We start from the raw sequence: 24,586 nt of genomic DNA, 5'->3' as shown, positions 1-24,586 counted from the left end.
AGCCTTTATACCATCTCTCGTATCCGCCATTTTCCTGCGTCTGACGCTGCATCGATCACGTTACGATCGGTTGGAATAACATTAATATGAACGATGTGAATAGTGCCGTTTAAAAAAATATTGCTTTCGTTCTTACAACGTTTAATATACACGGCATAAATAATAATGGTATCGAACACCAGCTCTTTCCGCTTATCTACGCACGTGTATATAGAAATACATGGTGTTTGCTTTATTCTTAAAGGCGTAAGTGTTTACACGCGTACACATCGAACTGACTACACTCTGTCTCCGCAAACGAAGCTTCCCAACAAAGCTTTTTCCACTGGTCGCAGATGTAATTTCCGCCGCGGAAATTGCACTTTGTCGATTCCCTCGTGCTCCTTTCGCGGCGGATTTTCAATTCGATTTAACGCCGTCCAGAGGAGAATTTTATACGAACAAACGCATAATGTTTTACAGATTCTGGTTTAACGTTATTAACGACTTCGCGAGTATAGCAATATTTTAATCTCTCCGTTTCTCTTTTATTTTTTATTTAAAGAATTATATTTGAATAATTGTACTGGAATATTCGAATAATAATGTATCAATGGTGATATTCAAATAAGAATAAAGAAAGGTTAAGGTGCGTTAAGGAAAAAAATGGACGCCTTCTTCGCTGTTCAAACATGGCGGATAGGCCGCGTCGATGTTGAAACTTGCATCTTCGATTGCACTCTCCGTGGAATTATCGTTAGGATAGGGCGAGATACCGTTAAGGAAACGTGACTTTTTTTCAGGAAGCATATTATACTGTCGCGAGCATATCGAACCGTCGCATTAGTCGACAACGAAGTCCTACAAAGTAGGTCTTGTTGCGTATATGGCCTTGCCTCGAGCTTCTCCTTAGTAAGAGCTTACGATAGCAATACGCATCGATAGCCCATTGTCAGAGAACCATAACGCGTTGATCAAACTCATTTTCGCTTGGTCCGTCATAGAATTCCAATTATATTCCCGATTACTGTCAGTTGTACGTAATTGCGCTCTTCGAAAAACGATATTAGAATAGTAGTATTTGAATTTTAATACCTAGAAAAGCCCCAATAATTAAATAACACCCTGCTCAACTCCCAGTATTCCCTAATGCATCTCTCAAATTGCTCCACGAAAAGCCGATAACATCGTCCGTGTAGTCGATTATTAGGAAAGGGGTGTAAAACCTGGCGATAAATATTCTCGAACAGGGTGTTGGGTTCCGTCTTCGCTCATGGGACCGGATACTATAACAACCCCCATAGGTTACCCCTATCGAGAAATCCCCTTTTTCCAATTCGATCGCTCCCCTCGCGACGGAACCGATTTTAATCAACGCTAACGAGGAGCCACCCGGTAAGTAGGTTTCCCCCCCGGTACACGAAAAGCTCATTTTACAATCCTCTGGGCACGCGGGGTCGGACGTGGACGCCGTTGGAACCAGGCATCCCTCGGCGAGAGTCGACGTCGCTGGTGCTTTCGTCTTGGCCGCGAGCTTGCGGAACCGCCAGTCGTGTCTCGTATCTCACCGGCGTAGCACACCACCCCCAACCCCTACCGAAAGTATCCCTTCTCTACGGATCGACCAGCCAGTTCGTTCGCGATGGATCGGAAACGCGCGCTTCCTACGGTGCGCGCTAATTAAATTCGTAACCGGGGATTTTTCATCCCCCCACGGAACGTTCGAACGACGAACGCGTGGGCGTAGAGTTCGCGGCGTGAACCGTCCGTTCGAGAGGTGTCATAGATCCCGGTACCTGGCGTCGCGATGACACCGAGGACTTTCGATTGAAACACGGTGGGAAAGGTATTCGCGCGCGATACACGTCGTACGCAATCATGGTCGACAAGCTCCACGAGTACGAGGGCTTCGCTGGCAGGGTCCACGGTGTACGCGACAAGATCAAAGAGAGGTGGGAGGTATGGAAAGAGTGGAAGAGCAGCGTGCCCACGGATCAAGGGATCGAGGGATTCCTCAATCATATTCGGGGACCGCCGAAATTGGAGAGGACGTTGGACGATTACGCACATGTTTACAGGTAGTTCAACTTTGCAAACTCACCCTTTCGGAATCCAAGTTAGCCTCGTGGATGACTCAAAGATGAAACGACCCGTCATTTTGTCACTTTTTAAGGGGGATTTCTCGTTGTTTTTTCGCAAAATATTCACGGAGAATGTCCGTTTCTGGGTTAGGTCTGCTTTACTAAACCTTTCCAGGCTCTAGACTCTTGAGGAAGACTCTTTTAACGAAATACAATCGGGCTGATCGAGTTGATTTTCAGGAAAAAGACGCGAGGGGAATTGGTGCGCGTGTCCGCGGCCGTGATGGGGATCGAATTCTCGTACGCCGCCGAAACGGCCTTCGTTTCACCGACCCTCCTAAAGATCGGGGTGGATCATCAGCACATGACGCTCGTCTGGGCTCTCAGCCCTCTCATCGGCTTCTTCGTGACTCCGATTCTGGGAAGCTTGAGCGACAGATGCAGGCTGAAGTACGGGAGAAGAAGACCCTTCATCATGTTACTGGCAATTGGCGTATTGATAGGTGAGGAAAGCGAAAAAGCAATCCTCAATTCCGACAAAAACCTCCTACGTTACCTTGATGCAAACGTCTCAAATAGATGCCTTTTGGTCCCAGCAAATATCCATAAAATCGCAATAGAAATAGTACTAATTTAAAATAAAGTCCACGGGTGGTAAATGCAGGATTAATATTGGTCCCCAATGGCGAGGACATGGGTTACGCTTTCGGCGACACGCCACCCCATTGGACTAACTACTCGGTCCCTCTGGGTCATCGAACTACAGCCAAACAAGCGAAAGAGGATGCTGTGAAGCCGCCCTCTCACTCTTGGGGCATCTTCTTTACGATTTTGGGCACGGTTCTCCTCGACTTCGACGCTGACGCTTGCCAGAGCCCGGCCAGGGCTTATTTGCTTGACGTCACTACACCTGGCAAGTAAATGAACTACCTCCTGGTCAAGCAAGTTAGCCTCAAGGTCCTAACTAAGCTGCTTCAAGAAATATTCTAAATATCTACTTTTAACAAAATATTTTTTTAACTCCATCTACCCTAACAACTTACACATAATATATTTCATCTTCTTGGCAACAAAGATTCGTAATCCTCCAATTTGTCCGCGTTCTTGCGTTCCCACTTACTTCTAATCGGATCAGTGCCAGTAGCCAATGGGAAATAATATCAGGACACTCGTTGTATTCGCAGAGGATCACGCCAAAGGGCTAAGCACGTTCACCATAATGGCAGGCTTAGGTGGTTTCATGGGTTACGGATTGGGTGGCATTAACTGGGACGCCACTGCGATAGGAATCATGCTGGGTGGACATCTCCATGCAACGTTCACTTTAATTACCATCATCTTTGTCATCTGTGTATTTTGCACCATTACCAGCTTCAAGGAAATCCCTCTGGAATTACTGGAGAGGGACGAGTATCAACAGTTACACGAGCAAATGGTTTGTTTTTCATTCATTTCCATCGAGTGTCCATTACTGTTTATTAACAAAACAACGTATTGATTTACATGTTTAGAATTAAGAAAACATATTCACGTATTACGAAGTACCCTGCAGATTGTTTTCAAATTTAATTAGATGTCTGCCGAAGGAAAGGAGGACGAGCAAAAGGAGCACGATAAAATTACGACGGAAGAGTCCGTCTCTTACGGGACACTCGACAATGATCAAGACGTTGCCACAAAGAAGGATGTGAGTTCAAAGATGGTCGTCCATGCTTGCCTCTTAAGATTTGTTTATATCCTCAAGAAAAGCCCTAACGTTAAGTGTACATGGTTCCTTAGGAATTTGTCTTAAAGCCTCTGCCAGTAAAAGAGCCAGAAAGAAGAGCTGGACAAGTGCCTATGATACCAGACGCCATACCTCAGGAAGTCAGTGGCGATAAATCTGGTTTCGAGGAGAGCGGCGAGAATCCTAAAACTACTTTGAGGGAATATCTTCTTTCGATCGTATACATGCCGCACAGTCTACGCATGGTGTGCCTGACGAACCTGTTCTGTTGGATGGCCCACGTCTGTTATTCGCTCTACTTCACGGATTTCGTCGGTGAGGCTGTCTATGGCGGCAATCCGCAGGCGAGCAACTCCTTACATTATTACCGATCGATTCTTCGTGAAAATATGAATCAAAAAGTCCTTTGCCGTTTCGTAATCCGATGCTTCGTCACCGAGATATGAGTAGTTAAAGTTTGTTGATCGCGCTACAGTTTCGCGCCATTACAATCAGCTGATCGCGTGGCGGCGCATGCGCACAGTCACGCACGGGACACATGACTAGATATTCGCGCGCGTAAAACTTCAATCGCTCATATCTCGGTAACGAAACGTCCGATTGCAAAATGGAAAAGGACTTTTCGATTTATATTGGCACGAGGAATTGATTCCTAGGGTAGATTCTGCATTTTCGGAAGTATTCGGTCAGAGACTGAACAATTTGAATCGACTTTAGAGCAGAGTTTCGTAAATTTGTCTGATCACAGGCGCCGGATGGCACCAAGGAACGAGAACTGTACGAAAGTGGCGTTCGTTTCGGGTGCTGGGGAATGTCCATGTACTCGCTTTCCTGCTCGTGTTATTCGTTGGTCATCGAAAAGCTGATAGAACGCTACAAGTAATCTCGATCTTCCCTAATTTTCAATTTTTACGGGGTCAAAACTTTGTGACTTTTGTTTGGACAGAGCCCGAAGAGTTTACATTTGCGGCCTACTGTTCTACAGTACCGGTATGATGATGATGGCGCTGACCAAACATCCGGTGGGGGTGATCATATTCTCTTGGACAGCAGGCGTTATGTACTCCACTTTGTTCACCATGCCGTACTTGTTGGTTGCACATTATCACGCTTCGTCGACGGTGAGTAACATTTTCGAAGATTTTTGCAAATACAAAGTTTAATAAACCAAGTGAAATATTTAAAAAATTGGATACGCGGTAAAAATATTTTTCCATCAACAGAAACCACGCATGTCTCGTCTACTTTCGGTCAGTTAATCGTACCACAGACGCTCTTAAATTATACACGGTTAAATTACAGTTCTCGTTTTGTTCAATTGTCCTTAAAAGCCTCGTAAGATGAATTTTACCCGAGGGGGATGTTACGGAGCTGCATCGTTTCGAAAGTTACGATTGTCGCCATTGTCACCAAGAAAACAATTGCCTCGAATAATATCGCTCAGTCGAGAACGACTATCGGAGCTCTCGGCGAAACGAGAAGCGCTCCTTTGGGAGCAATTCTGCTAATTTCTTAGAGAGCTACTAACGAGAAAACATACCCGACTGCGACGCTCATTTTCCAACGAGCTTTTGCACAATGACGGCGCTTGAAATACTGAAGTTACTAAATTACTAAACAACGTCCACAATTTTCATTATTTTCCATTCAAAAAATTTATGTGCATCCTCGAAGGATGAATAAAACAGTGAGGGGAACCCCCACCGGAAAAGCTTCGCAGTTTTGTTTGCAAAAAATGTGCAAACGAAGCTTATTTTTTCGGTATATTCCAGTCCTTAAATATCCCATGTTAGAAGTAACAGTGTCAATTTGATGAAACATGATAAACGTTGCAAGATCTGTAGTGTCATTAAATAGTATGATACGTAATACTGTATGTGTGAGCTCGTGTTTGCCCGTCTGTCTGTGTGTGTGTGTGTTGGAAATTGAATTAGTCGTCTTTGCAGTTCGAGGTGACAGCCGATGGAGAAGCCGTTCAAAGCGAGGGCGTGCGTGGTCTCGGTACCGACGTAGCGATCGTCTCGTCGATGGTCTTCCTGGCACAATTTCTGCTCTCCTGCTGTCTAGGGACTATCGTTAGTCAGTCTGGAACCACCACGGCGGTGGTTTGCGTGGCGAGCACCCTCGCCGCTTGCGGGGCCATTTCTGCGACGCAAGTCATGTATTTGGATCTCTGAGCTCGATTCAGGTAGAAGATACGCGACTCCATGCTAATCTTGTTTGTCTATCTCCCGGCCTTCGAGGTATAATTGGCGGGAAGAAATACTCGAGATGCAGTCGAGAAGTTTGTTGACCCATTAAGTACCAGTGTGCCATTCAGAAGATTTCGAAAAGTAATTGTTCATCTTTTTTTTTAAATACAAGGAGTATTATACTTAATAATCAGTCATATTGTTAGTTAATTTGGTGCCTAATGGGTTAAACGACATCACCCCCTCATTATTTTTGTTTACTCGGTGTTCGAAGTCGCTACCCACCCCGTTTTCAAGCGAACTGGTGGTGCCATTTTGTCACTCGAAAGCGGGTATACCGGCGTTACGATAGAAATATGGCGAACCAGGATTGTTATTTTGTATGAAAGACAAATAATTTCCATCACTGACCCTTTCATCGATACACTTTAAATCTTTTGAAACTACGATTAAAATCCTTTTGGGTTGACAAATATAAAATATGTTTCTCGTTTAGAAATCCCAGAACATTTGGTCTGTACATACAAAAATATACTTGTGTAACGATTATTATTATAAATTAGATTAGTTTTCTCGTCACGAATGATGAATCTATAGATTTTATAAAACTGGGGATCGTTAATAATTCCATCGTATGAAAAGGGGTGACGAATGGAAACAATTGAGACGAATAATGAATATATTTAAGATCGTAACTCTTGCCGGGGGAGATGATACTCGTTGGTCCGCCCCTGGTTTTAACGGTTGTCGGTAAAAACGGTTATGATCACGTGGTAAGAATGTTATATATTTTAAGAAAAACCGTTGACACCTTTTCGTTAATAACAGCTTTCATGAAGACAAGTGCTTATTCGTGTAATAAGAATACCGTGTTAACGATGCACAAATAATGGCTCCATGTATTTATGGCACGTTGTAAAGTTGCAACTTTACGTCGTCGAAGGAAACTTGTAAATAAATGTACCTTGTATAAATGCAATAAAATGCATAAATAGTAGACGAACGGGTTATATTCCAGTGAAAAACATATCGTATATTATCTGCTGTTTGAGTTCTAATCGCACAGTGCTCTGGCGGCAGTGACGTCTCTTGCTATCAGTCTGCTTAAGTCCAAGATGTATCTCTTAACGTATTCGTCGATAGCGAGGCCCTACGAAATTATATTGTGAACCGAATCTAAAGTTTTCAAACAGGTTCTTATACTTGTACGATTTCGTATTGTCCGTTTCTACAGAACACAGGGTACGAGAAAAATATCCCTGTTCGAATGCCGTAAGAATGGTCGGACAATACCTCCATGCAGGCCCACTCGTTGTCAGGGGTACCATTCCACAAAATCTCGCAATGGTCCGCCAAACAGCACGCTGTCGATCTGACGTATCTAGGTCTATGGGTGATCTTTCGCAGAATCTACAAAATAAAAGGGAATATTGTTTAATAATCGCATACCTTTCCTATTTCGTTCGCTTACAACATTTCAATGGTACAGAATTTATGTTACAGATAGCAGGCAGACCAGTATCTAACAAAATGACGGAGCTAGTCTACAGAAGCGGTGAGAATAGTCCAATAAGATAGTAGAGTAAAAATTACAAGATACAAGGTATAGAAAATACACTCTTACACCTGGAAGATCAGTTTTTAGCCACACTATTAGCTCGTCGGTTAGGGGCCTTCCATCCGCGAAGTACATGTACCTGCAATCTGGAAAGTTGTACCTGTTGTTGGTACCCCAAATTATAATGTTCTTAATATCTGTCGGATGACAGTTTGCTTGAGCAGCAATCTAAAACAATCGTGATAACCTCAGATAAGTTCCACACAAGCATCCCCAAAACACACCCAGAGGCGACTAATCGAATCAAACGTTCTATGTAAGTCGTACATGTGCTGTAGCGATATTTCTATTGAACATAGACAGGGCTGTTATATTCTTGATAGGAATAGACTTGGCGTATCGGGATATGATCGTGGCAGCTGTGCCACCGAGTACTATAATCTTCGCGTCCTTTTTTGCGTATTTCTCTATGCATTCGCCCTATAGAGAAAGGAACAAAGTACTGAACTATAGCAACTGTAGGCGCATTGGTCTAATTCGGTGAAACGAATTAATACGTAAAACTTGGCGACGCGAACGTAATCCTTGAAAAATAGATCGTTGTAATCATCTTCGGTGAACATGTACCCCCTTGCTGTACCTATGCAGACCACAACGTCTGCGTCTTTGAAAGCGACGGAAGCATCGAAAGAGTAATTAATGCCTGTGCCCATAAAAAGATAATTAATCCTTAAAGGAACTGCAAGGACTGAGGTTATTCACCATGCAAAATATTGGGACTGAACGCGGTAAGTTCGATCGCGATGCTTTCCAAAAACACTGCCTTTTCCGGGAATTCGTAAACACTGATGAACACCGATTGGTTCGGACCAAACGAGTTGGCGGACAATATCCGGTGCAGGAATGCCAGAGTCATCTCCGTGGTCCCGTCCGTGACCACGATACGCAGGACGTCGTCCTTGCGTCGTAAAACGTTAGTGACCACGGTCTCGCCTTCTTCTGGAACGATCAAATTCATGTTTGTTGGTTATCAACCGAGTATTGAAGTTGGCGATCATAGACGAGGTATACGAATAGACCCTACACCTTATGGACTTTCGTGGCCCGATCTGACTGCCATACCGACCTGAAAATTCGGGGGTGATTTTATTGAATTAGTATTGATAGGCAAACAGCTGTAGTGTTGCGTAAATACATGTGAGTTGACTATGGAAGGGATAACAATTCATTTCTGAATCTGTTAGTAACGTTGCGAATGACACGAAAATGGTAAGGGGGTTTCGAGACCCCATAAAAATGGACCGAAAAAATACATTGGGTGAAAGATCTACTCGTATATCGGAGGTTATTGCGAATGGAGACCCGCACTAACCGATTCCTAACCACCCTCCATTGATAAAGATCTTCTGTGACGAACGATCGATGGTCGAAGAAGAAACAAACGAAAGTGCAACCAATGTAAGATGCACAATCAATGAAGAGAGTTAAAAGAATTTGTCCTCAAATAAAAATAACCTGCATAACATAATGGTTAACCAAACACCTGCCTAACTGTAAATCTAAATTCGTTTATTATATCAAGAAACAATTCTAAATTCGCAGCCATTAGCTCGGTATTACCCACGAAGAAGAACTTTTCTATCGTGGGTAACACCGATTACCAGGTCTCACCACGTGGAGGTTGCTGCGAGTGGAGACCCGAAAGGAGATAGATGGAATCCAAGTTCCATCGATCTCCCTTTTACATCCTTAGAAACTAGATTAGTCATGTCAAGTAATTATTTTGTTTAAAAGAAGGGCGAAGCTAAATCGTGGGTGACGCGACGCGATACGACGCGATGCACCATGCAATAGTGCAAGGAACGAGAGACGCGAACCGAATAGCGAGGTCAAAAGGGTCAGCTCGTTGCCTCTTGGCAAGTCCGATCGAAGGGGAAGGGAATCGACGCACCCGACACGGGTTCCCCATTTCCCCCAAGCAGCCTGTTGGGAGCCAAATGGACCCAACTCGGGATGTCTGACAGAGAGAGGGATCCTGAGTCGGGGCTACCGCAGACAGGAACAGTCCCTGATCCCCTCTGCGGCCGAAATACCCTTTCCCTTGGATCGTCTTACTAGAGGACGGCAACTGACCCTTCGGACCAGCTAATCGGCCGATCACTTGCTTTCTACATGGAAGCAGTGGTGATCGGAGGGGACGGAAGACGAGTGAAAGAGAAGCTACTTGTTACATAATTACTTGACAGGACACGCGACTACACTAAGGACTTAAGTCTAAATACCAAGTAATTATTTTGTTTAAAAAGGGATGAAGCTAAATTGTTGGAGACGCGACGCGACGCGATGCTGAACCGTGCAGCAGATCTTCGGATCGAATCAACACTACCCTTGGTAGATTGATTTCTATTTCTAGAAATCGATCTATCATTGGCAGGCGACTAGATCTTTCGGACAAACTGGACGGCCGATCACATGTTTTGTTCGACGAAACAGTGGTGACCGAAACAAGAAACGAGAGAACGAGTCGAGAGAAGCTACTTGTTAAATAATTACTTGGCATACGCAGATACACTAGAGACTTAAAATTAACGTCGAAGCTCAAGTCTAGTCAAGTTGAAGCTAAAATTCGGACGATAGAAGGAAACAAAATTCCTTGTACCAAGCAATTATGTGGTTAAAAAGAGGGATGAAGTTAAATCGTGGGATACGCGACGCGACGCGACGCGATGCTATACCGTGCAGCGGATCCGAGGATCGAATCTACTGCCCTTGCTAACTCGATCTCAACAAGAAAACAGAGAACTGCAACTCCGAATCGAGGTCTCCATTTCTCCAACGCAACCCGCCGGGAGCCCGAAGGACCCGACTTAGGCTGTCTGACAAAGAGAGAGTACCTGAGACAGAGTCGACTTCCGCTGGAAGGTATGCGTTTCCGCAGAATACGGAAACTCCACACCTTCCAGCGAAGTGCCGTTTTCCCTCAATCAAGCTTACCAAGGGAAGGCGATTAGATCTTTCGGACCAGATACACGGCCGATCACATGTTTCAATCGATGAAACAGCGGTGACCGAAGCTAGGAACGAGGGATCGAGAAAACGAGAAGCTACTTATTGAATAATTGCTTGGTACAGACGCGAAAATATGTACAATAAAGAAATCTTCGACGTTAATTTTAAGATTCGCGACGAAGCTTAGACTAATCAACTTGGAATTAGAAGTCCCCCGGCGGTTGTGGCGTACTCCCTCGATGTCCTTGCGATTAATCTAAATTTAAACTGAAATCAAAACTAATATTTATATTAATATTACAAGAATTTAAGCTGAAACTTAATAATAAAAATCTTATATTAATCAGCGTCGTCGAAACAAATATGATATATGCATCGACACAATGTTGTACATATCAAAACGAACATTCGATACCCTAACCGTAACCCTAACCCTAACCCTAACCGATTCCCAACCACCCTCCATTAATAAAGATATTCTGTGATCAATGATCGTTGGTCGAAGGAGAAACAAACGAAAGTGCAACCAATGAAAGATGCACAACCAACGAAGAGAGTTGAAAGAATTTTCAAAAGAAACTTGGATCAAGACACCAAACAATCAAACGAAATGAAAGAATCAAAGTACCTCCGCAGAATATTACGAGAATTCGAGCAAGAACGAAAAAATAAAAATCTTATTCTAATCAGTATATTACAAAGCAATAACATAAATTCGACAAACAATGTAAAAATAGAAACAGAGAAAAGGAGCATTCATAATAACCAAATAAAATCAGATAGATAAATAAAATAGAATTCACATGAAACAAACAAATGAAAATAATAAAATACAAATAAGTGGAGTGGACTTACTACTTGTTGTCAGTACATAGGATAGTTACCACTGGGCCAGCTGTAAAATAAGAAAATATTCAAATTATAGCAACATCAGTTAGACAAGCATGGCAAAATCAGTTCATTGAAGCAAAATTGGTATCAGACGATAGAATAGAAGAGGGGAGAGCAATTTTAAATAGTTCTTACCGTTGGTCATCACGGTCCGGCACTGGTCAGTAGTGGTCAGTAGTGGTCAGTAGTCGGATCTGCACTGGTCAGCACTGGTCAGTAGTGGTCAGTATTGGTCAGTTCTGGTCAGTCCTGGTCAGCCCTGGTCAGCCCTGGTCAGTCCTGGTCACTCCTGGTCCCCCCAGTGGTCACCGCTCCACGAATGGCCTAACTTAGGCCCGCGAGACCCGATCCCCCTGGATGCTCCAGGGGTACTGAAGAATTTGTCCAGCGGTAGTCTTCGAGTGGGGAAGTCGAAGAGTGGGGAGACAGTGTCGACGTGAGGAGTGAAGAACCGCTTGGTCTAAAGAACAATATTATTTCGATTGGTCCCACCTGTTGACCATTTTTAGATCTTCACTGGACCGCTGATCTTGATGTCAACCTCACTGTTGACCACACAATGACCATAAGCTAATTATTGTTGACCATTAAAACCATTACGAAGATTAAAGCCTTCTTACGAGGATCCCCTTACAATCTGATGCATGATCTTTTTAACATTTTGTTTCACTTTGGAAGAGTGTATCTCATGTTATATGACACTCATGGTACAGCGATTCTTTACCTCGTTTATATGTAATAGGTATACATGGGTTGGAAAATAAAAATGCCTGGGCAGTTGAGACTCAAAATCATATGCAGGTTGACACAAATCGGATTTCAGATAATATAATGCGTGGCCAGGCAAACTTATTTACTTATGGTAACCAGGGTACAAAATATGGATACACACGTTGTGAGAGAAAAGAACTTTTATTACGTTCGCAAATTGTTAATACACTTTTCCAAAATATCCTTTCTGATGCGCGGATACTCGGGGTTCAGTTTGAGCACTTCGTTGCAGACTTCGATCGCCTCCGCGTACGATTTCGCCTTCATGGAGCAATAAGCCAACTTGTAGGCAACCGACAGTTTGGCTTTGCCGCCGTACTTCCACGCTTGACAGTATTGCAACGCTGCTTCGCGATAATTCTGCTCCTTCTCAGCTATGTAGCCCGATAATTCGTGTGCCCTGACGCAGGTTGCATTATGTTGTAAAACGCGTTTCAGGAGTTTGTTAGCCTCGTCGTACTTGTTCGACTGCGTGTAAATGTCGGCCAATAATAGCCAACAGCGTTCCAGGTACTCTGCATCCTCGAAGGTCCATATGTTCTTGCTGACGCGTTTCAAATGGTTTCGTGCCCGAGGTGTTTGTTTCAGGAGGATGTGAGCCATCGCCATGCCAAGAGCAGGTCCAACGTGATCCCTCAGAGCCTCTTGGCTGGCCAGTGCCGTGCAATCCTGCAACGCCTTCTCTATGTTCGACTTCTGTTTCGTAACTAGCAGGAAGAAGTTGCTCAACAGCCGGTGCGTTAACATTTCGTGCGGACTGCCTTTAGGACTCAGCTCCTGAAACAGTGGTTTTAAATTATTTGCTCCGGCAAGTTTGTTATAGTTTCTTTGTCTGAAATACCTGCAACAGACGGTACGCCGTTTTCAAGGCCATGGTTCTGGAGTCTTGATACTCCGCGTCTTCGTCGTTGAAGACCTCGTTCGAAAGAGAGGAATCGTCATCCGGATCTAAACAAATCTCGATCATGTTGTATATTGCTTGTTGGCCCCACTCAGGATCGCGTCTTGCGAAATTAAACTGACGCAGTGCAGAATTTGATCTTCCCATGCGCCAATCCAATAAGCCAGCGCAGTAATAATATCCAGCGGCTAAGCTTGAACCGCTCATACCCAGTTCTGCACGGTGAAGCCATTCCTCGAGATCGTCCATGTCCCCTGAACCGATGAAACGCGTCTGGTCAGACTCTATAAAATATCCTAGAAAAATGTCTATCCTTTGTTCCAACCTGTTCTACGAGAAACTTCTATCAGCCTTGCGAGTGCAGTCCAGTAGGTCGGTTGCTTCATCAATAATTGTCGAAAATGAAACGCTGCCGTGTCAAAGTCGACCTTTCTGAACGCAAGATCGGCCATCATTATCGAAGCTGCCTCGTTGTTCGGATCTGCGTTCAACAAAGCTGTGCAGCTTTGGGCGCATCGGTCCAAATTGTTTGTCTGTTGATTTGTGGTAATCATTATTCACGAACTTACATGATAAGTCGTGGGTTACATAGAATAAAGATACCTAATATGACCCATGTTCCTCTTTACTTTCAGACAAATCAAACTACTTAACTTTTGCTAGGTCATATTAGCTACCTTTGTCTTAATTGTTAACCTGCATATATAGCTTCGCCAATGACAACAAGGCTTGCACATTCGCTGGATTGTGATTCAAAGCTTCCTTGTAGTACATTATAGCTTGATCGTAGTCTCTCAAAGAAGTCGAATAATCCGCCATTGTCAAACAAATGTTAGCCAAGGTTTGTTTCTCTTCTTCCGAGCTGGAGTCTCCTAGACGCTGTATGTACCTGTGTTGATTTTCTTTAGCCTCTTTGAGCGCCGATAGAGCGCCCTTAATATTATCTGCTCTCTCTCGCGTTTTCGCAAGCAGCAACAGAAGTTTGCCACGCACTTCTAAACTTTGTATGTCCGAATCTCGACGACCATCTAAAGCACGAGAAGTTAGTAATGTAAAAAAATAATATCATTTAGATTCTACGACTCAAAACCCTCCTGAAACAAATTTATTATAGAAAAACAAGTAAATAATAACGTTATTGATTTAGTTCGCGGTTTGGGGAATCCCCGTTAACGGCGCAACATCTACCTTGCAGTTCCTGTACTAACGTAGCCTCTGCTTTATCGTACTGTTTCATTGTCATGAATAGCTTCGCTAGGTCCAACTTCAAGCCTTTGAAATTGTCCTGTTTCATAGCTTCCCAGTAATAATTTATAGCGTTCGTGTATTGATGAGTCTTCACGAGAGCTTTGCCTAATTTACTCGCTATATGAAACTTATCCGTTGGATTCCGTTTCAATGCTTCTTCGTACGCCTCTATGGCTCTTTCCGGTTCCTGTATAGACATGTACGCGTCGCCTAGCATGCTGTACGTCTTGGAATCGGGACAATGTTCTACCAATTCCCTACAAACGAACGAATAAACAATCCATATCGAAAAATAACAAGAACAACGACCCGTAAACAAACCTGAAACACATGGCGAACGCGTGTCTGTCTTTCTTGTGTTTCAAATTGATCTCAGCCAAACGCGTATGCGCTTGCAGATAATATGGCTGATCTGGTGTGACTTTGGACAAACATTTGATGGATTCGTCCAAGTCTCCCATTTCTAAGAGCAGTTCCGCGTGTCCTATTAATATTCTGCCTTCTTCCGTGGTATTCCCAAGCTTCGTTTTTGCATCCTGCATCGCGGAAACTGCTTCGCCAAATTGTCTCATTTTAGCGTACGCAGAGATCAGTTCGAGATAAAGAGTTGCCATGTCGGACGTCGAGATACGCACAGTTTCCATAACGTTTTCGCGGGATTGTAATCCGGCGTACGACATGGCGGCCTGGAAGCTTTTTATCGCGCCCTCGATGTCTCTGTTCTCTTTCTGAACTATGCCTGTGATCAAATGGTAAATCGGATTGTCCCTGATCTTGAAGTTGTAGCTCAAACCGACTTCGAGACTCTGCGAAGCCAGTTGATAATTCCCGCGACGAGATTGGATTTGAGCCATGAGCAAATGAGCCTCCGCGTTTGACGAATCAACGTTGTCCAGCAGATCTTTCAGTATACTCGAGGCACCGTCCAACTCCCCTATCTGCATTTTCACTTTGCTCAACAGCAATTGCGCCTCGACCAAACCAGGATACGCCTCCGTCAACTGTTCCAATAAATACAAACTCGGTTCCTTTTGATTAGATGCTCCATTTTGTTCCAAATTCGTCGCGTCCTTCGTTATCGAATACACCAGACGCTGTTTAGAGATTTCTAAACACAAGTCAGGATTCAATGTTTTTATGTACGTGTATCCATAGGGTATGTATTTGCAATTGCTCAATATGATCATGGCTGCATTGTCCAAAGAGTTGAGAGACTTGGTTGGCTCGTTGGATTGCAACTTCGCAGACATGAACAGTAACTCAGCGGCTATCGAATTCGATTGTATTTCCATGAGAAAGTCTACTTGTTGCTGCGCCAATTCCGCAGCATCCGCTGAGGCGTCCAAGAGTTGACAATTCGCTAGCCCCATCAGAGCAACGAACGAGGATTCGTTTATCCTCACTGCGTTTCTGTACCAATGTTCCGCATCCTTAGCCTTGCTCAACGAAACGTACAAATTACCCAACTCTACCATTAAGTCAGCGTTCTTAGAATTTTGTTGCACCATCTTCTCGGTGACTCTCAACAGTTCTGTTAGGATTTCTTGATTTTTGCAGGCTAATCGCAGAAATAATTGCACGTTGCTGATGAAAACGGTCGCGTTCCTTGGTTCCGTAACCATCAGATTCCGAAAGAACGATTGCAAATGCTTCAACCCTTCGCTGTAATTTCCATCTCTGCAAAAAACTACGAACGTGTGTGCTTTCATAGCATCCAAGTTGTTCGGATCGATCGACGATATCCTATTGGCGGTTTCCAATGCTTGGTCCCATTCTTTCAGCGAGAGCTGATTGTACAATTTTTCGATCAAGGGCAAGCATAGCTTGGGATAACGTACAATCAATGAATTTAAGGATAATATTGCACCGGCACTGTCGCCATGTTGCTGTTTATATTTTGCAGAACCCAGCAGAGCATTTACGTTCTTCGAGTCTTGTTCTAAGATAACTTCAAACAAATTCGGCTCCTCCGAGCTGCTTTCGTTTGCAACGGATAGATCTACCCAGCCTTTGGCTAATAAAACGTTTATATTGGACGAATTTAATTTGTAAGCTCTGTCTACGTAATCTTTAGCTTTATCAACTTTTTGCGACAGCAATAACACCATGGCTGCCAACGACAATGCATTCGGTGATGATTTTCGTCTTTCGTCTCTGATTCTTGTGTCTATCTGCATCATGGTTGCTCTTTCAACGTTCTCGCTAATTGTGTACGCTATATTTTGAAGAATTAACGCTGCTAAAGTTGCGTCTGGATTGTTCAGCAAGCTCGAGCTTTCTTTAATCGCTTCTTGAGTTTTTCCAGTCAGTGCGTACGCGAGGCTTAAAAGAATTCGCAAACGTTCGCTCGTAGGATAAGCGTCGCACGCTTCTTTGGAACGTAGCAACATTCCATTATAATAAAATTGATGACAAAACCATTCGATCAATGTTGTATATTCTGTTTCCTCCATTTTGTAAATGGTATACAATATTCGATTTCAGACTATAAATTTATGATACGTACATTTCGATTAATTTAACTTGCAATAATAATTTTAACGAAAACGTTTATTAAGTGGAATATATCAGAAAATCTTCTGGATCGGGTAGCTCGTAAATAACATCGGGGTCCAATGGTTCGGAATCTGGTCCCTCTAAAATATGTGGTGGTCCGACAATACGATCCTCGAGATCAGGATTTTTAATCGCGAGATAATACTTCTGCATATAATCGCATGACAAGTACATGTAGTAATAGTTCACGATAGCGTACGTAAATGCTGTCTGAAAATACAATTTTTATGCAATTTTTTTATTATTATGTTGACCAAATATATAGCATATGGTTCATTTTTATTCTTAGATGAACTATTCAATTTTAATGTGGTAGAAATGTTCTTGAGAATAAGAATAAAACATACTTAGATCTACATTGTCAACTAATATTTTAAAACCATATATTTTAACTTGGAATTACAATAATTGTAAAAGTAAATGATACCTCAGCAAGTAGCCGTGCTATACCTTGTCCTGTATATCTGTATGGTACATTGATTGCTTGCATATCCAAGACCTTTCCATCTGCAATGTATTTCAACACAGCATTTGCTAAAAGTATAAAAAATAATGTAAAGTAGCACAACTATGTTATGTGCACGAGTAAAATTGTAAAAATCAAAATATTGTTAATATCTAGAGTGTTAAAATGTTAATATTAATGTAATGATCGCTCAAGTAATACATCTTACAATTATCATCCAGTTTTAAATAAAAGATGCCTCGTTTTTCATTATGATGTACAGTGTAAAAGAATCTTGCATATTGGTATCGCTTGATTTGTTTTAATGTCAATGACGATATCTTAGTCATGTAATTCATAACATTGGTGAATAGTATAAAGTCTATCTAAAAACGCACTTTGTATAAACTCCAAAACCATATACTTACATATTCTTTTAAATTTATGAATTCTACATTTCTTGGAACATGACACTTCAAATATAATGCTAGGTTATGTTATTGTTGACATACAGTTGCTTAGCAACTTGACTATACAGTATTACTATCATATATCCCTATATGAGTAACATATTCTAAAATTGTTTATAATTTTCCTTTTTATACAGTAAATAGATCTCAAAAAGCACTGTTGAAAACAAAAATATATTGCTCATGGAAAAATCGAGAATTTGTTCTCTAAAGAAGGAACTATTTATACAGGGAAGGGTTTCAATAAATAATGCAAAAGAGTTTTTATGAAAAGCTAAACGTATAATATATTCATATGACGTTTTCTTTACATTACAGGCATTGACGATCATATTTAATACGCTGGAGTTGCACAAATCTGGTACAATTAAAACGCATCGATTAAGCTTGACATTAAATCTGTATTATTTTTACAGCAGAATCGTCGCCATAAAACTCGCATAGGTGGTTTGGATTCGGTTAGGTCTGGGTTAATAACATTGTAACAACTAAGAATTGCATATTTTATTTTATTAAAATGTATTGGTAGAAAAGTAAGACCAAAATCTTTGGTCGCTACGAAGTTAGACCAATACTTCTATGTTTTCGTGATGTATGGTCAAGGTAAAAGTTTTCATGTCGTACTAGAAAAATGTTGGTTTTCTTTGAAACGTTACCGAGCTAATTAAGTAGTATGAATTTTAATGCGTATCCCCGTTCGTAAGCCAGAACGAAACATCGACTGGTTCGATAAAATTTGTAAAGTATCGCGTCATTGTCGTTCCTATCTAGGAGTGTATTGCGTGGTCTGTGTTTGACATCTGCGCAATTCTCACGCTCGCGCGGACGAAAAATCAAAACAATCAATATGGCGGACCCGAGCAACGAAGCTGCATCGTCGAGTAGCGTTATGGAGCAGGCCCCTTCGGCTACTCCTATTCGCGACGACCTCGAGAAGCGAGAGGACTTCCTCGAGCCCGATAAAAAGCGTCGAAAAGTGTCAAGAACCGATGGGAAAACCGAACAAAGGCTGGAACACCGCTTGGGCGGCATCCTGTGCTGCGCAGTTTGCCTCGATTTACCCAAGGCGGCTGTCTATCAGGTAAGTTCCTATAGATCTTTGTCTAAATTTTTGTCTTGTATTATTCAGCGCGTGGCAGTTACGAAAATGATACAAATTTACGAATGCTTGGGTTCTCTCGAACGGTATTCCCCGTATCTTAACATCGGCGATCATTGTAATGTCGTCGTTCCTTTTCATCCGACATTTTCACCCGAGGTCGTTTAGTGACTTTCTTGTTCACTACGAATACGTATATATATGTATATATATATTTAGAGATATATATATGGATACGTTATTAGATAAATATTGTTTTGACTGTACAGTGTTCACCGTGACAAATTATTGACGTTCTCCTGTCCGAAGTCGTCTTTTGTCGTTTTCGGTTATTCTCTAACGGCGGTAAATTTTATTATTGAAACGTATTTAGAAACGTTTCGTAATCTTTGGCTTTGTTACTTAAGTTTTATGTCGCCCAAGTTGCACAAATAAACGAGCCCAAAGGTAATCAGAAAAACAAAAACTTAACAGGTATTTAAACTTTGTGACCTGTTGTTGTATATCATTTATTTATAGTACTTTCTGTTCCCTGATTTTGAATTTTCTAATTAATTAACAACAGTCATTAATACTACTTTATTTCTTTATTAAATTCTTTCTCTCTCACTCTGTCCATTTTTTTTTTCTTTTTTTATTCTTGATTACAACATATTTTTAAATAGTTTGCCCTCTTGATAAGACTTATTTTTCTGACATTGCAGGAAGATAAAATTAACAGTTGTACAATTGCAGTTTTATTTAAATTGTAATCGTATATGTATTTAAGACAAACTTAAGCTACCTTTATTACCATGTTGTTAGAATTAAAAAACAAAAATTTTCATCACCAGTATTGCATTTTCTTTTAAGATTATAATAAAATGATTGCAGGTAGGTAATTATATGTTTCTTTTAGTGAAAATGGTGTTAAATGTTTGAATAGGAGGTACATATGAAGAAGCCTTTAACTTGTTTAATACGAATACTAACTTTAATGAATATTTGTTGTTGTTGAATGTATTTAGAAGTTTTGGAAATTCTTTATTGTAATAAAAACATATTGTTGCACGTAGTATGCTTTACTAAATCATTTGAGACGATAGTTTGAAGCATTTGGTGTTACGATAAATACACTGATCAATTGCTTTTCTTCATAAAGTTTGTATTGTAAAAAATGAGTCACATTTTTTATGAATCTGTTTATGCATGCATGTAAAGTAATTCTCACTACAATGTAAGTTTGTGCGAATTTTGAAATTATGCGTGAAATAAATACACAGACAATGGACCAAAGAGAATTATTGTATGTATGCATGGCCAGGCCAATAATCCCATTTTTTAGCAAATATTTATTTACAGAAACTCCTCTATTATTAAATTTATAGCATTCCAGTCCACCTTATACTATTTATATTTTGTTCCTGATCGTTCTCTTTTGAATTTCATTAACAGAAATATATATGTGTAACGCATTCTATATTCAGTGTCTTCATTAACTGTAAAACACTGGGAAGAATGTTGCGTTTAACCTGTCGTAATAGAGACACATACATGTAAGTTTATTCAGTGCGCCATCTAGCGCACGACGTAACAGTTTTATTTACTGTGGTGCACAGGTTGTATTCGTGCATTTGTGAACTCGTAGACATTACTAAAAATATTTCATTTTTATAAGTACACGCGAGTAATTTCAATTTCAACTTCATTCTTGTCGGTATTCTAACACAGTAGAACGTCGATTATCCGAATACAAAAAGAGACGTTGTGTCTATAGCATCGCAAACCCCCACGCTAAGCAGTGATCGGCAAAATTCTCATTTAAATAAAAATATACAATAACGAATAAAAAATAGACAACTGTATTCGTTATCGGTTGAATACAAATTAGAATTTGCATCACAGAATGGTATTATATCTCGTGTTGGAAGAACAAAAACTTGTCTGAAGAACTATTCGATCGTATAAGCGCTGCGATTTTATTCGTCATTTATTACTCGAATAAAAATTTGCCCATCGCTGACGTTAACGCTGTTTACACTTTGAACCTGTATTCGTCTAACCTCTACAATACATTATGCCTATGATTAAAGTGTCCCAGGCTGGTGTCTCGCAAATATTAGATACAAACAAATGAATAAAATTACACGTTTCATTTGTACTATGAGGAAAAGAGTGGTACTGGAATTTGTAAGAAAAATCAAATGTCATTGAACGTTTAAAAAGAGGCGAAAGAGTCTGTACTTTAGCCATGGAATATGCATTATGTTGGAAAGTGCACGTTCAACGGAATTAAAAGTAACGAATCAAAATTACAACTTCGAAACAAGGTGAGTGATCAAGACGATAGACTAGACAATGGATATTGAAAGGAAAGAAAGCGTTGGTATGCCAAAATGCGTTAGATGTTGCATTAAGATCGGCGAAAACTCGAGAGGTATTAGATCCCGTATAAATATTCATTTTAGAAGGGGTATAGAGCTTAGCAGTATTCAAAAATTAGCAATCTGCTTTCAGTTTAGCTTGAATTAACATTCAAAATTGTTGTATTTCTTATGCATTTGATTTACGAACGCAAAATTGCTACCTTTGGTAGGAATATCACCACTAGATGGCGGATCTCTCTCGTCGCTGAGTTTGATCCAAGGGCTCTTATAAGAGATTCTAAACGATGCAGGAGAAGATGGTACCTCGTTGCATAGTTTTACAATATTGGTTTTCTCAGAACGATTTTTTCTCCTTTTATTAGTTTGGGTAATTGACGTTCCACTGTACAGTCAATTAGAAAAGTACAGAGATGTACTTAAGGTCAAACAGATCTTTATAGTCATTAGTACATAATATAACAAATACATTTTCTATCACAAAAGCATCGTGTGTTTATTGTAAAAAGTAATCGAAACTGAGGGAAAAAAAACACACCAAGATCTTAGTTACTAGGAAAAAGTTATTGTAGACCCATGCGAAATTGATGTTCATCATTTATAATTAATAGCGAGAGAGTGAGAGTGAGAGAGAGAAAGCGCATTTCCAGAAAATCTGTATAACATGTATAGTTGAAAAGCATTAAACAAAATAAATATTCTTAAAGGTTATTAGTTAGTTATTTCACATACGACACCCTTTTTCACTTATCCCATGCATCATTATCCTTTTCCTTTCTATTATCGATATTGGCAGCGTTAACGATGGTTGCTTTCGATGATAAATCACATACTATTTTTTTTTTTTCTTTTTTAACCTACTGGTTTTGCAAATAATTGACTTATTAATAGTACTACTACGATTTTGTGTTTCAGGTTTTAAAAACATCAAAATCATGGTAATATACATGAACATTAGTTTTGTTATTCTAGTTTGATTAATGTTGTTGCAAGGGTTGTATATGTTTGTTAAGACCGGTCATAGTGTGGCAGTATGTGCAAAATAAAAAAGAAAAATCATTTTTTATCGCTAAAACTATTTCCTTTGATTAACATTCCGCATCGGTTAACCCGGAGAAATTCTATTTTGCACACAGCTGCCCCAATATAATTCGTAACGAATTTACCTAAGATTGACAGAACCATCAACGAGACTAGGATATTATTATTTCAAACAAAAAAAAACAAAAAAAAAATGAAGTTCGAAGTCGAGGATGCTAGTAATACATACTGCAAAAATGTTCACAGTGTACAAATGGACACTTGATGTGTGCCGGTTGCTTCACTCATGTCCTCGCAGATGCCAGGCTGAGAGATGAAATGGCAACGTGTCCCAACTGCAGAATCGAGATCAGCAGAACGTCGCCGTCGCGAAATTTGGCGGTCGAGAAAGCTGTGTCCGAGTTGCCAGCGGAATGTCAATATTGCGCGAAAGAATTTCCGCGAAACTCCTTGGAACGCCACGAAGAGACAATGTGCGAGGAAAGGTAATTAAATACCGCACGATCAAACGGACAGTTTAATGTTAGTTGTTGTATGTGTCCAGAATATCCAGTTGCAAGTATAGCAGAATCGGCTGCCCCTGGCGTGGACCAAACCACGAATGTCCGGAACACGAGGCACACTGTGTACATCCTCATCGTACGGGGCTGGATGTCATGGAGGCTTTACGCGATATAGACGCACGTACTCTCGAAGAACGTAGGCTCTATGACAATGTCTTTGATCTTTTGTCCTACGAGAAAATCACATTCAACGGTCTGTATCCGTTTCTCGTGTATGCCTGCAAAAATCTCTCGCTTAGGGGGGTAGTCAACCCTTCGAGATCTCTCAGAGAACCGTTTCTCCCGTGGATTGATTACCCCCTTAACTATTACGATCACGCATTTAACTTAACGTAGAGAAATGTATTTTACACCTGTGTTTTCTGCCTTGTACAGCAGCAGCAGGAACAATTCCCTTTCGTCAGATAATTAACTTAGTTTCGCTTGCCTAGATTCTCAGATTGCATTGTTCAGCCTTTTTCACTGTCGTTTTTTTAATAAGAAAGACCTCGTGGATACGTAGGGTGTAATCTATTTGTGGGATTTCGTCGTTTATAGATTTACAAATGAAGCCGTATCGTACGGACGAGTTTGTCCATAAACTATTTTACGAAACTTCTCGGTTTCCGGCGTTTAATAATCAGTGGGTAGTAAAAGCGAGGATCAACAACAGTCAGCGTGATCCCACCCAAAGCTCGGAAAGGGACATGACTTATCAAGTATGTGGGGATTTAATATTTTTGTTAGAAGTAAAGAGTGTTTATTTTATACGTGTGACCGTGAGAACAATGAAAATCGTTGTTTAATTTTGTAGCTGATATTAAAAACAAAAACAACGTATCCGTTACCTCTTCATTATTTGATATTAAAAGGATCGTTCGGAGACATGAAAGTACAACCGAGGATTCATAGATTTGAATTCACCGACCAAGAAAACGAAAGTCCTTATTTACCATTACCTTTACCTGACACGGCGGAGTGCAATAGACTTCTCGCTGCAAGAGCTATTAATTTCAGGTAAGATACATCAGCGCACGTTCATACAACGAACTTTATTAACGGATAATCACTAAACATATGCCCACTGTCTTTTTGTTCCAGACTAATAATGTTCCTGGCATCCAAGTAGTTTCACACAGCAATTACTTTTGTCAAGGTTTTATGGCAAACGAATTATCGACACATCTTTTTAGATTTAACAGCGATAAGAGTATAGGTCACAGAGATTTATAATCAATTATAGTAGCGATAACCGTAACGATAATAAAAGATAAAGATGCTAATTCTGCTGTAGTCTATACACATATACACTCAAAATATACACTGTGCCGATACTACATAGTGTGGCACAAAGGTGAAACAAATAACACGCGGATTATTCCAAAAAAAAAAAAAAAAAGTAACATTTGATTTCATTGAAATTTCTTTCGAATATTTTGCCGACTCTTTGAGCTAAAACAAGCAAACGATGCTTTACGTATAACAGTGCTGTTAGACACGCGCATTAAATCGTACCCCGTTGATGCATCCTAGTTTGCACAAACAGATTACATTTTCGAATAGCTGTGCTGCCAGATCGGTTACGATTCGACGCGCGTGTCTGTCAACGAAAGCCTAGTACAGATTCTTCTATTTATGTATAAATACATGTCATCAATGTAAAATCCTGAATCGACATATTGTAATAGACGAAATTTAAATAAATTTATTATAA

At 40.8% G+C, this 24,586-nt stretch overlaps 5 protein-coding genes across 5 annotated transcripts; 2 read left to right on the top strand and 3 right to left on the bottom strand.

Moving 5' to 3' along the window:
- Nucleotides 1–1,183: 1,183 nt before the first annotated feature.
- Lovit (loss of visual transmission) lies at nt 1,184–6,977 on the top strand. Its single transcript, XM_076768945.1, has 9 exons — nt 1,184–2,057; nt 2,301–2,563; nt 2,725–2,973; nt 3,245–3,495; nt 3,634–3,747; nt 3,840–4,130; nt 4,535–4,665; nt 4,733–4,907; nt 5,733–6,977. Exons 1-9 carry the CDS (start codon nt 1,858–1,860, stop codon nt 5,961–5,963), a joined length of 1,905 nt encoding a protein of 634 aa, XP_076625060.1. The 5' UTR covers nt 1,184–1,857; the 3' UTR covers nt 5,964–6,977.
- Nucleotides 6,911–8,554, bottom strand: LOC143343744 (malate dehydrogenase). The gene is made up of 6 exons (XM_076768946.1): nt 8,299–8,554; nt 8,094–8,239; nt 7,864–8,016; nt 7,603–7,764; nt 7,182–7,388; nt 6,911–7,128 (listed from the first exon to the last, which is right to left on the bottom strand). The coding sequence occupies exons 1-6, from the start codon at nt 8,552–8,554 to the stop codon at nt 7,033–7,035; spliced, it is 1,020 nt and encodes a 339-aa protein (XP_076625061.1). The 3' UTR covers nt 6,911–7,032.
- Nucleotides 8,555–12,347: 3,793 nt separating this feature from the next.
- Nucleotides 12,348–16,938, bottom strand: LOC143343770 (tetratricopeptide repeat protein 21B). Its single transcript, XM_076768995.1, has 6 exons — nt 14,678–16,938; nt 14,297–14,613; nt 13,805–14,136; nt 13,434–13,641; nt 13,049–13,362; nt 12,348–12,984 (listed from the first exon to the last, which is right to left on the bottom strand). The coding sequence occupies exons 1-6, from the start codon at nt 16,807–16,809 to the stop codon at nt 12,352–12,354; spliced, it is 3,936 nt and encodes a 1,311-aa protein (XP_076625110.1). The 5' UTR covers nt 16,810–16,938; the 3' UTR covers nt 12,348–12,351.
- On the bottom strand, nt 16,910–17,744 carry LOC143343771 (protein NATD1). Its single transcript, XM_076768996.1, has 3 exons — nt 17,587–17,744; nt 17,340–17,446; nt 16,910–17,122 (listed from the first exon to the last, which is right to left on the bottom strand). The coding sequence occupies exons 1-3, from the start codon at nt 17,714–17,716 to the stop codon at nt 16,910–16,912; spliced, it is 450 nt and encodes a 149-aa protein (XP_076625111.1). The 5' UTR covers nt 17,717–17,744.
- A 583-nt stretch (nt 17,745–18,327) lies between these two features.
- On the top strand, nt 18,328–24,524 carry LOC143343522 (zinc finger TRAF-type-containing protein 1 homolog). The gene is made up of 6 exons (XM_076768500.1): nt 18,328–18,908; nt 22,577–22,815; nt 22,875–23,086; nt 23,431–23,591; nt 23,687–23,889; nt 23,974–24,524. Exons 1-6 carry the CDS (start codon nt 18,675–18,677, stop codon nt 23,999–24,001), a joined length of 1,077 nt encoding a protein of 358 aa, XP_076624615.1. The 5' UTR covers nt 18,328–18,674; the 3' UTR covers nt 24,002–24,524.
- The last annotated feature ends 62 nt before the right edge of the window (nt 24,525–24,586 follow it).

This window comes from Colletes latitarsis, chromosome 7 (assembly GCF_051014445.1).
Source record: "Colletes latitarsis isolate SP2378_abdomen chromosome 7, iyColLati1, whole genome shotgun sequence".
NCBI classification, from domain to species: domain Eukaryota; kingdom Metazoa; phylum Arthropoda; class Insecta; order Hymenoptera; family Colletidae; genus Colletes; species Colletes latitarsis.
Note: the sequence above shows the minus strand (reverse complement) of the source record. Positions and strands in the feature narration are given on the sequence as shown.

What these genes read in the sequence shown, in the direction of transcription:
- Lovit (XM_076768945.1), top strand. Translation starts at nt 1,858, where the DNA reads ATGGTCGACAAGCTCCACGAGTACGAGGGCTTCGCTGGCAGGGTCCAC. An exon ending in GGCAATTGGCGTATTGATAG is followed by an intron (nt 2,564 to 2,724) that starts GTGAGGAAAGCG and finishes TGGTAAATGCAG; the next exon opens with GATTAATATTGGTCCCCAAT. An exon ending in ATTATCACGCTTCGTCGACG is followed by an intron (nt 4,908 to 5,732) that starts GTGAGTAACATT and finishes TCGTCTTTGCAG; the next exon opens with TTCGAGGTGACAGCCGATGG.
- LOC143343744 (XM_076768946.1), bottom strand. Translation starts at nt 8,554, where the DNA reads ATGAATTTGATCGTTCCAGAAGAAGGCGAGACCGTGGTCACTAACGTT. An exon ending in TAAAAACTGATCTTCCAGGT is followed by an intron (nt 7,389 to 7,602) that starts GTAAGAGTGTAT and finishes TTTATTTTGTAG; the next exon opens with ATTCTGCGAAAGATCACCCA. An exon ending in GACAATACGAAATCGTACAA is followed by an intron (nt 7,129 to 7,181) that starts GTATAAGAACCT and finishes ATAATTTCGTAG; the next exon opens with GGCCTCGCTATCGACGAATA.
- LOC143343770 (XM_076768995.1), bottom strand. Translation starts at nt 16,809, where the DNA reads ATGGAGGAAACAGAATATACAACATTGATCGAATGGTTTTGTCATCAA. An exon ending in GCGTTCGCCATGTGTTTCAG is followed by an intron (nt 14,614 to 14,677) that starts GTTTGTTTACGG and finishes GTTCGTTTGTAG; the next exon opens with GGAATTGGTAGAACATTGTC. An exon ending in AGAAGTTTCTCGTAGAACAG is followed by an intron (nt 13,363 to 13,433) that starts GTTGGAACAAAG and finishes TCATCGGTTCAG; the next exon opens with GGGACATGGACGATCTCGAG.
- LOC143343771 (XM_076768996.1), bottom strand. Translation starts at nt 17,716, where the DNA reads ATGAATTACATGACTAAGATATCGTCATTGACATTAAAACAAATCAAG. An exon ending in TTTAAAACTGGATGATAATT is followed by an intron (nt 17,447 to 17,586) that starts GTAAGATGTATT and finishes TTATACTTTTAG; the next exon opens with CAAATGCTGTGTTGAAATAC. An exon ending in TAGCACGGCTACTTGCTGAG is followed by an intron (nt 17,123 to 17,339) that starts GTATCATTTACT and finishes TTGTATTTTCAG; the next exon opens with ACAGCATTTACGTACGCTAT.
- LOC143343522 (XM_076768500.1), top strand. Translation starts at nt 18,675, where the DNA reads ATGGCGGACCCGAGCAACGAAGCTGCATCGTCGAGTAGCGTTATGGAG. An exon ending in CCAAGGCGGCTGTCTATCAG is followed by an intron (nt 18,909 to 22,576) that starts GTAAGTTCCTAT and finishes AAATGTTCACAG; the next exon opens with TGTACAAATGGACACTTGAT. An exon ending in GAGACAATGTGCGAGGAAAG is followed by an intron (nt 22,816 to 22,874) that starts GTAATTAAATAC and finishes GTATGTGTCCAG; the next exon opens with AATATCCAGTTGCAAGTATA.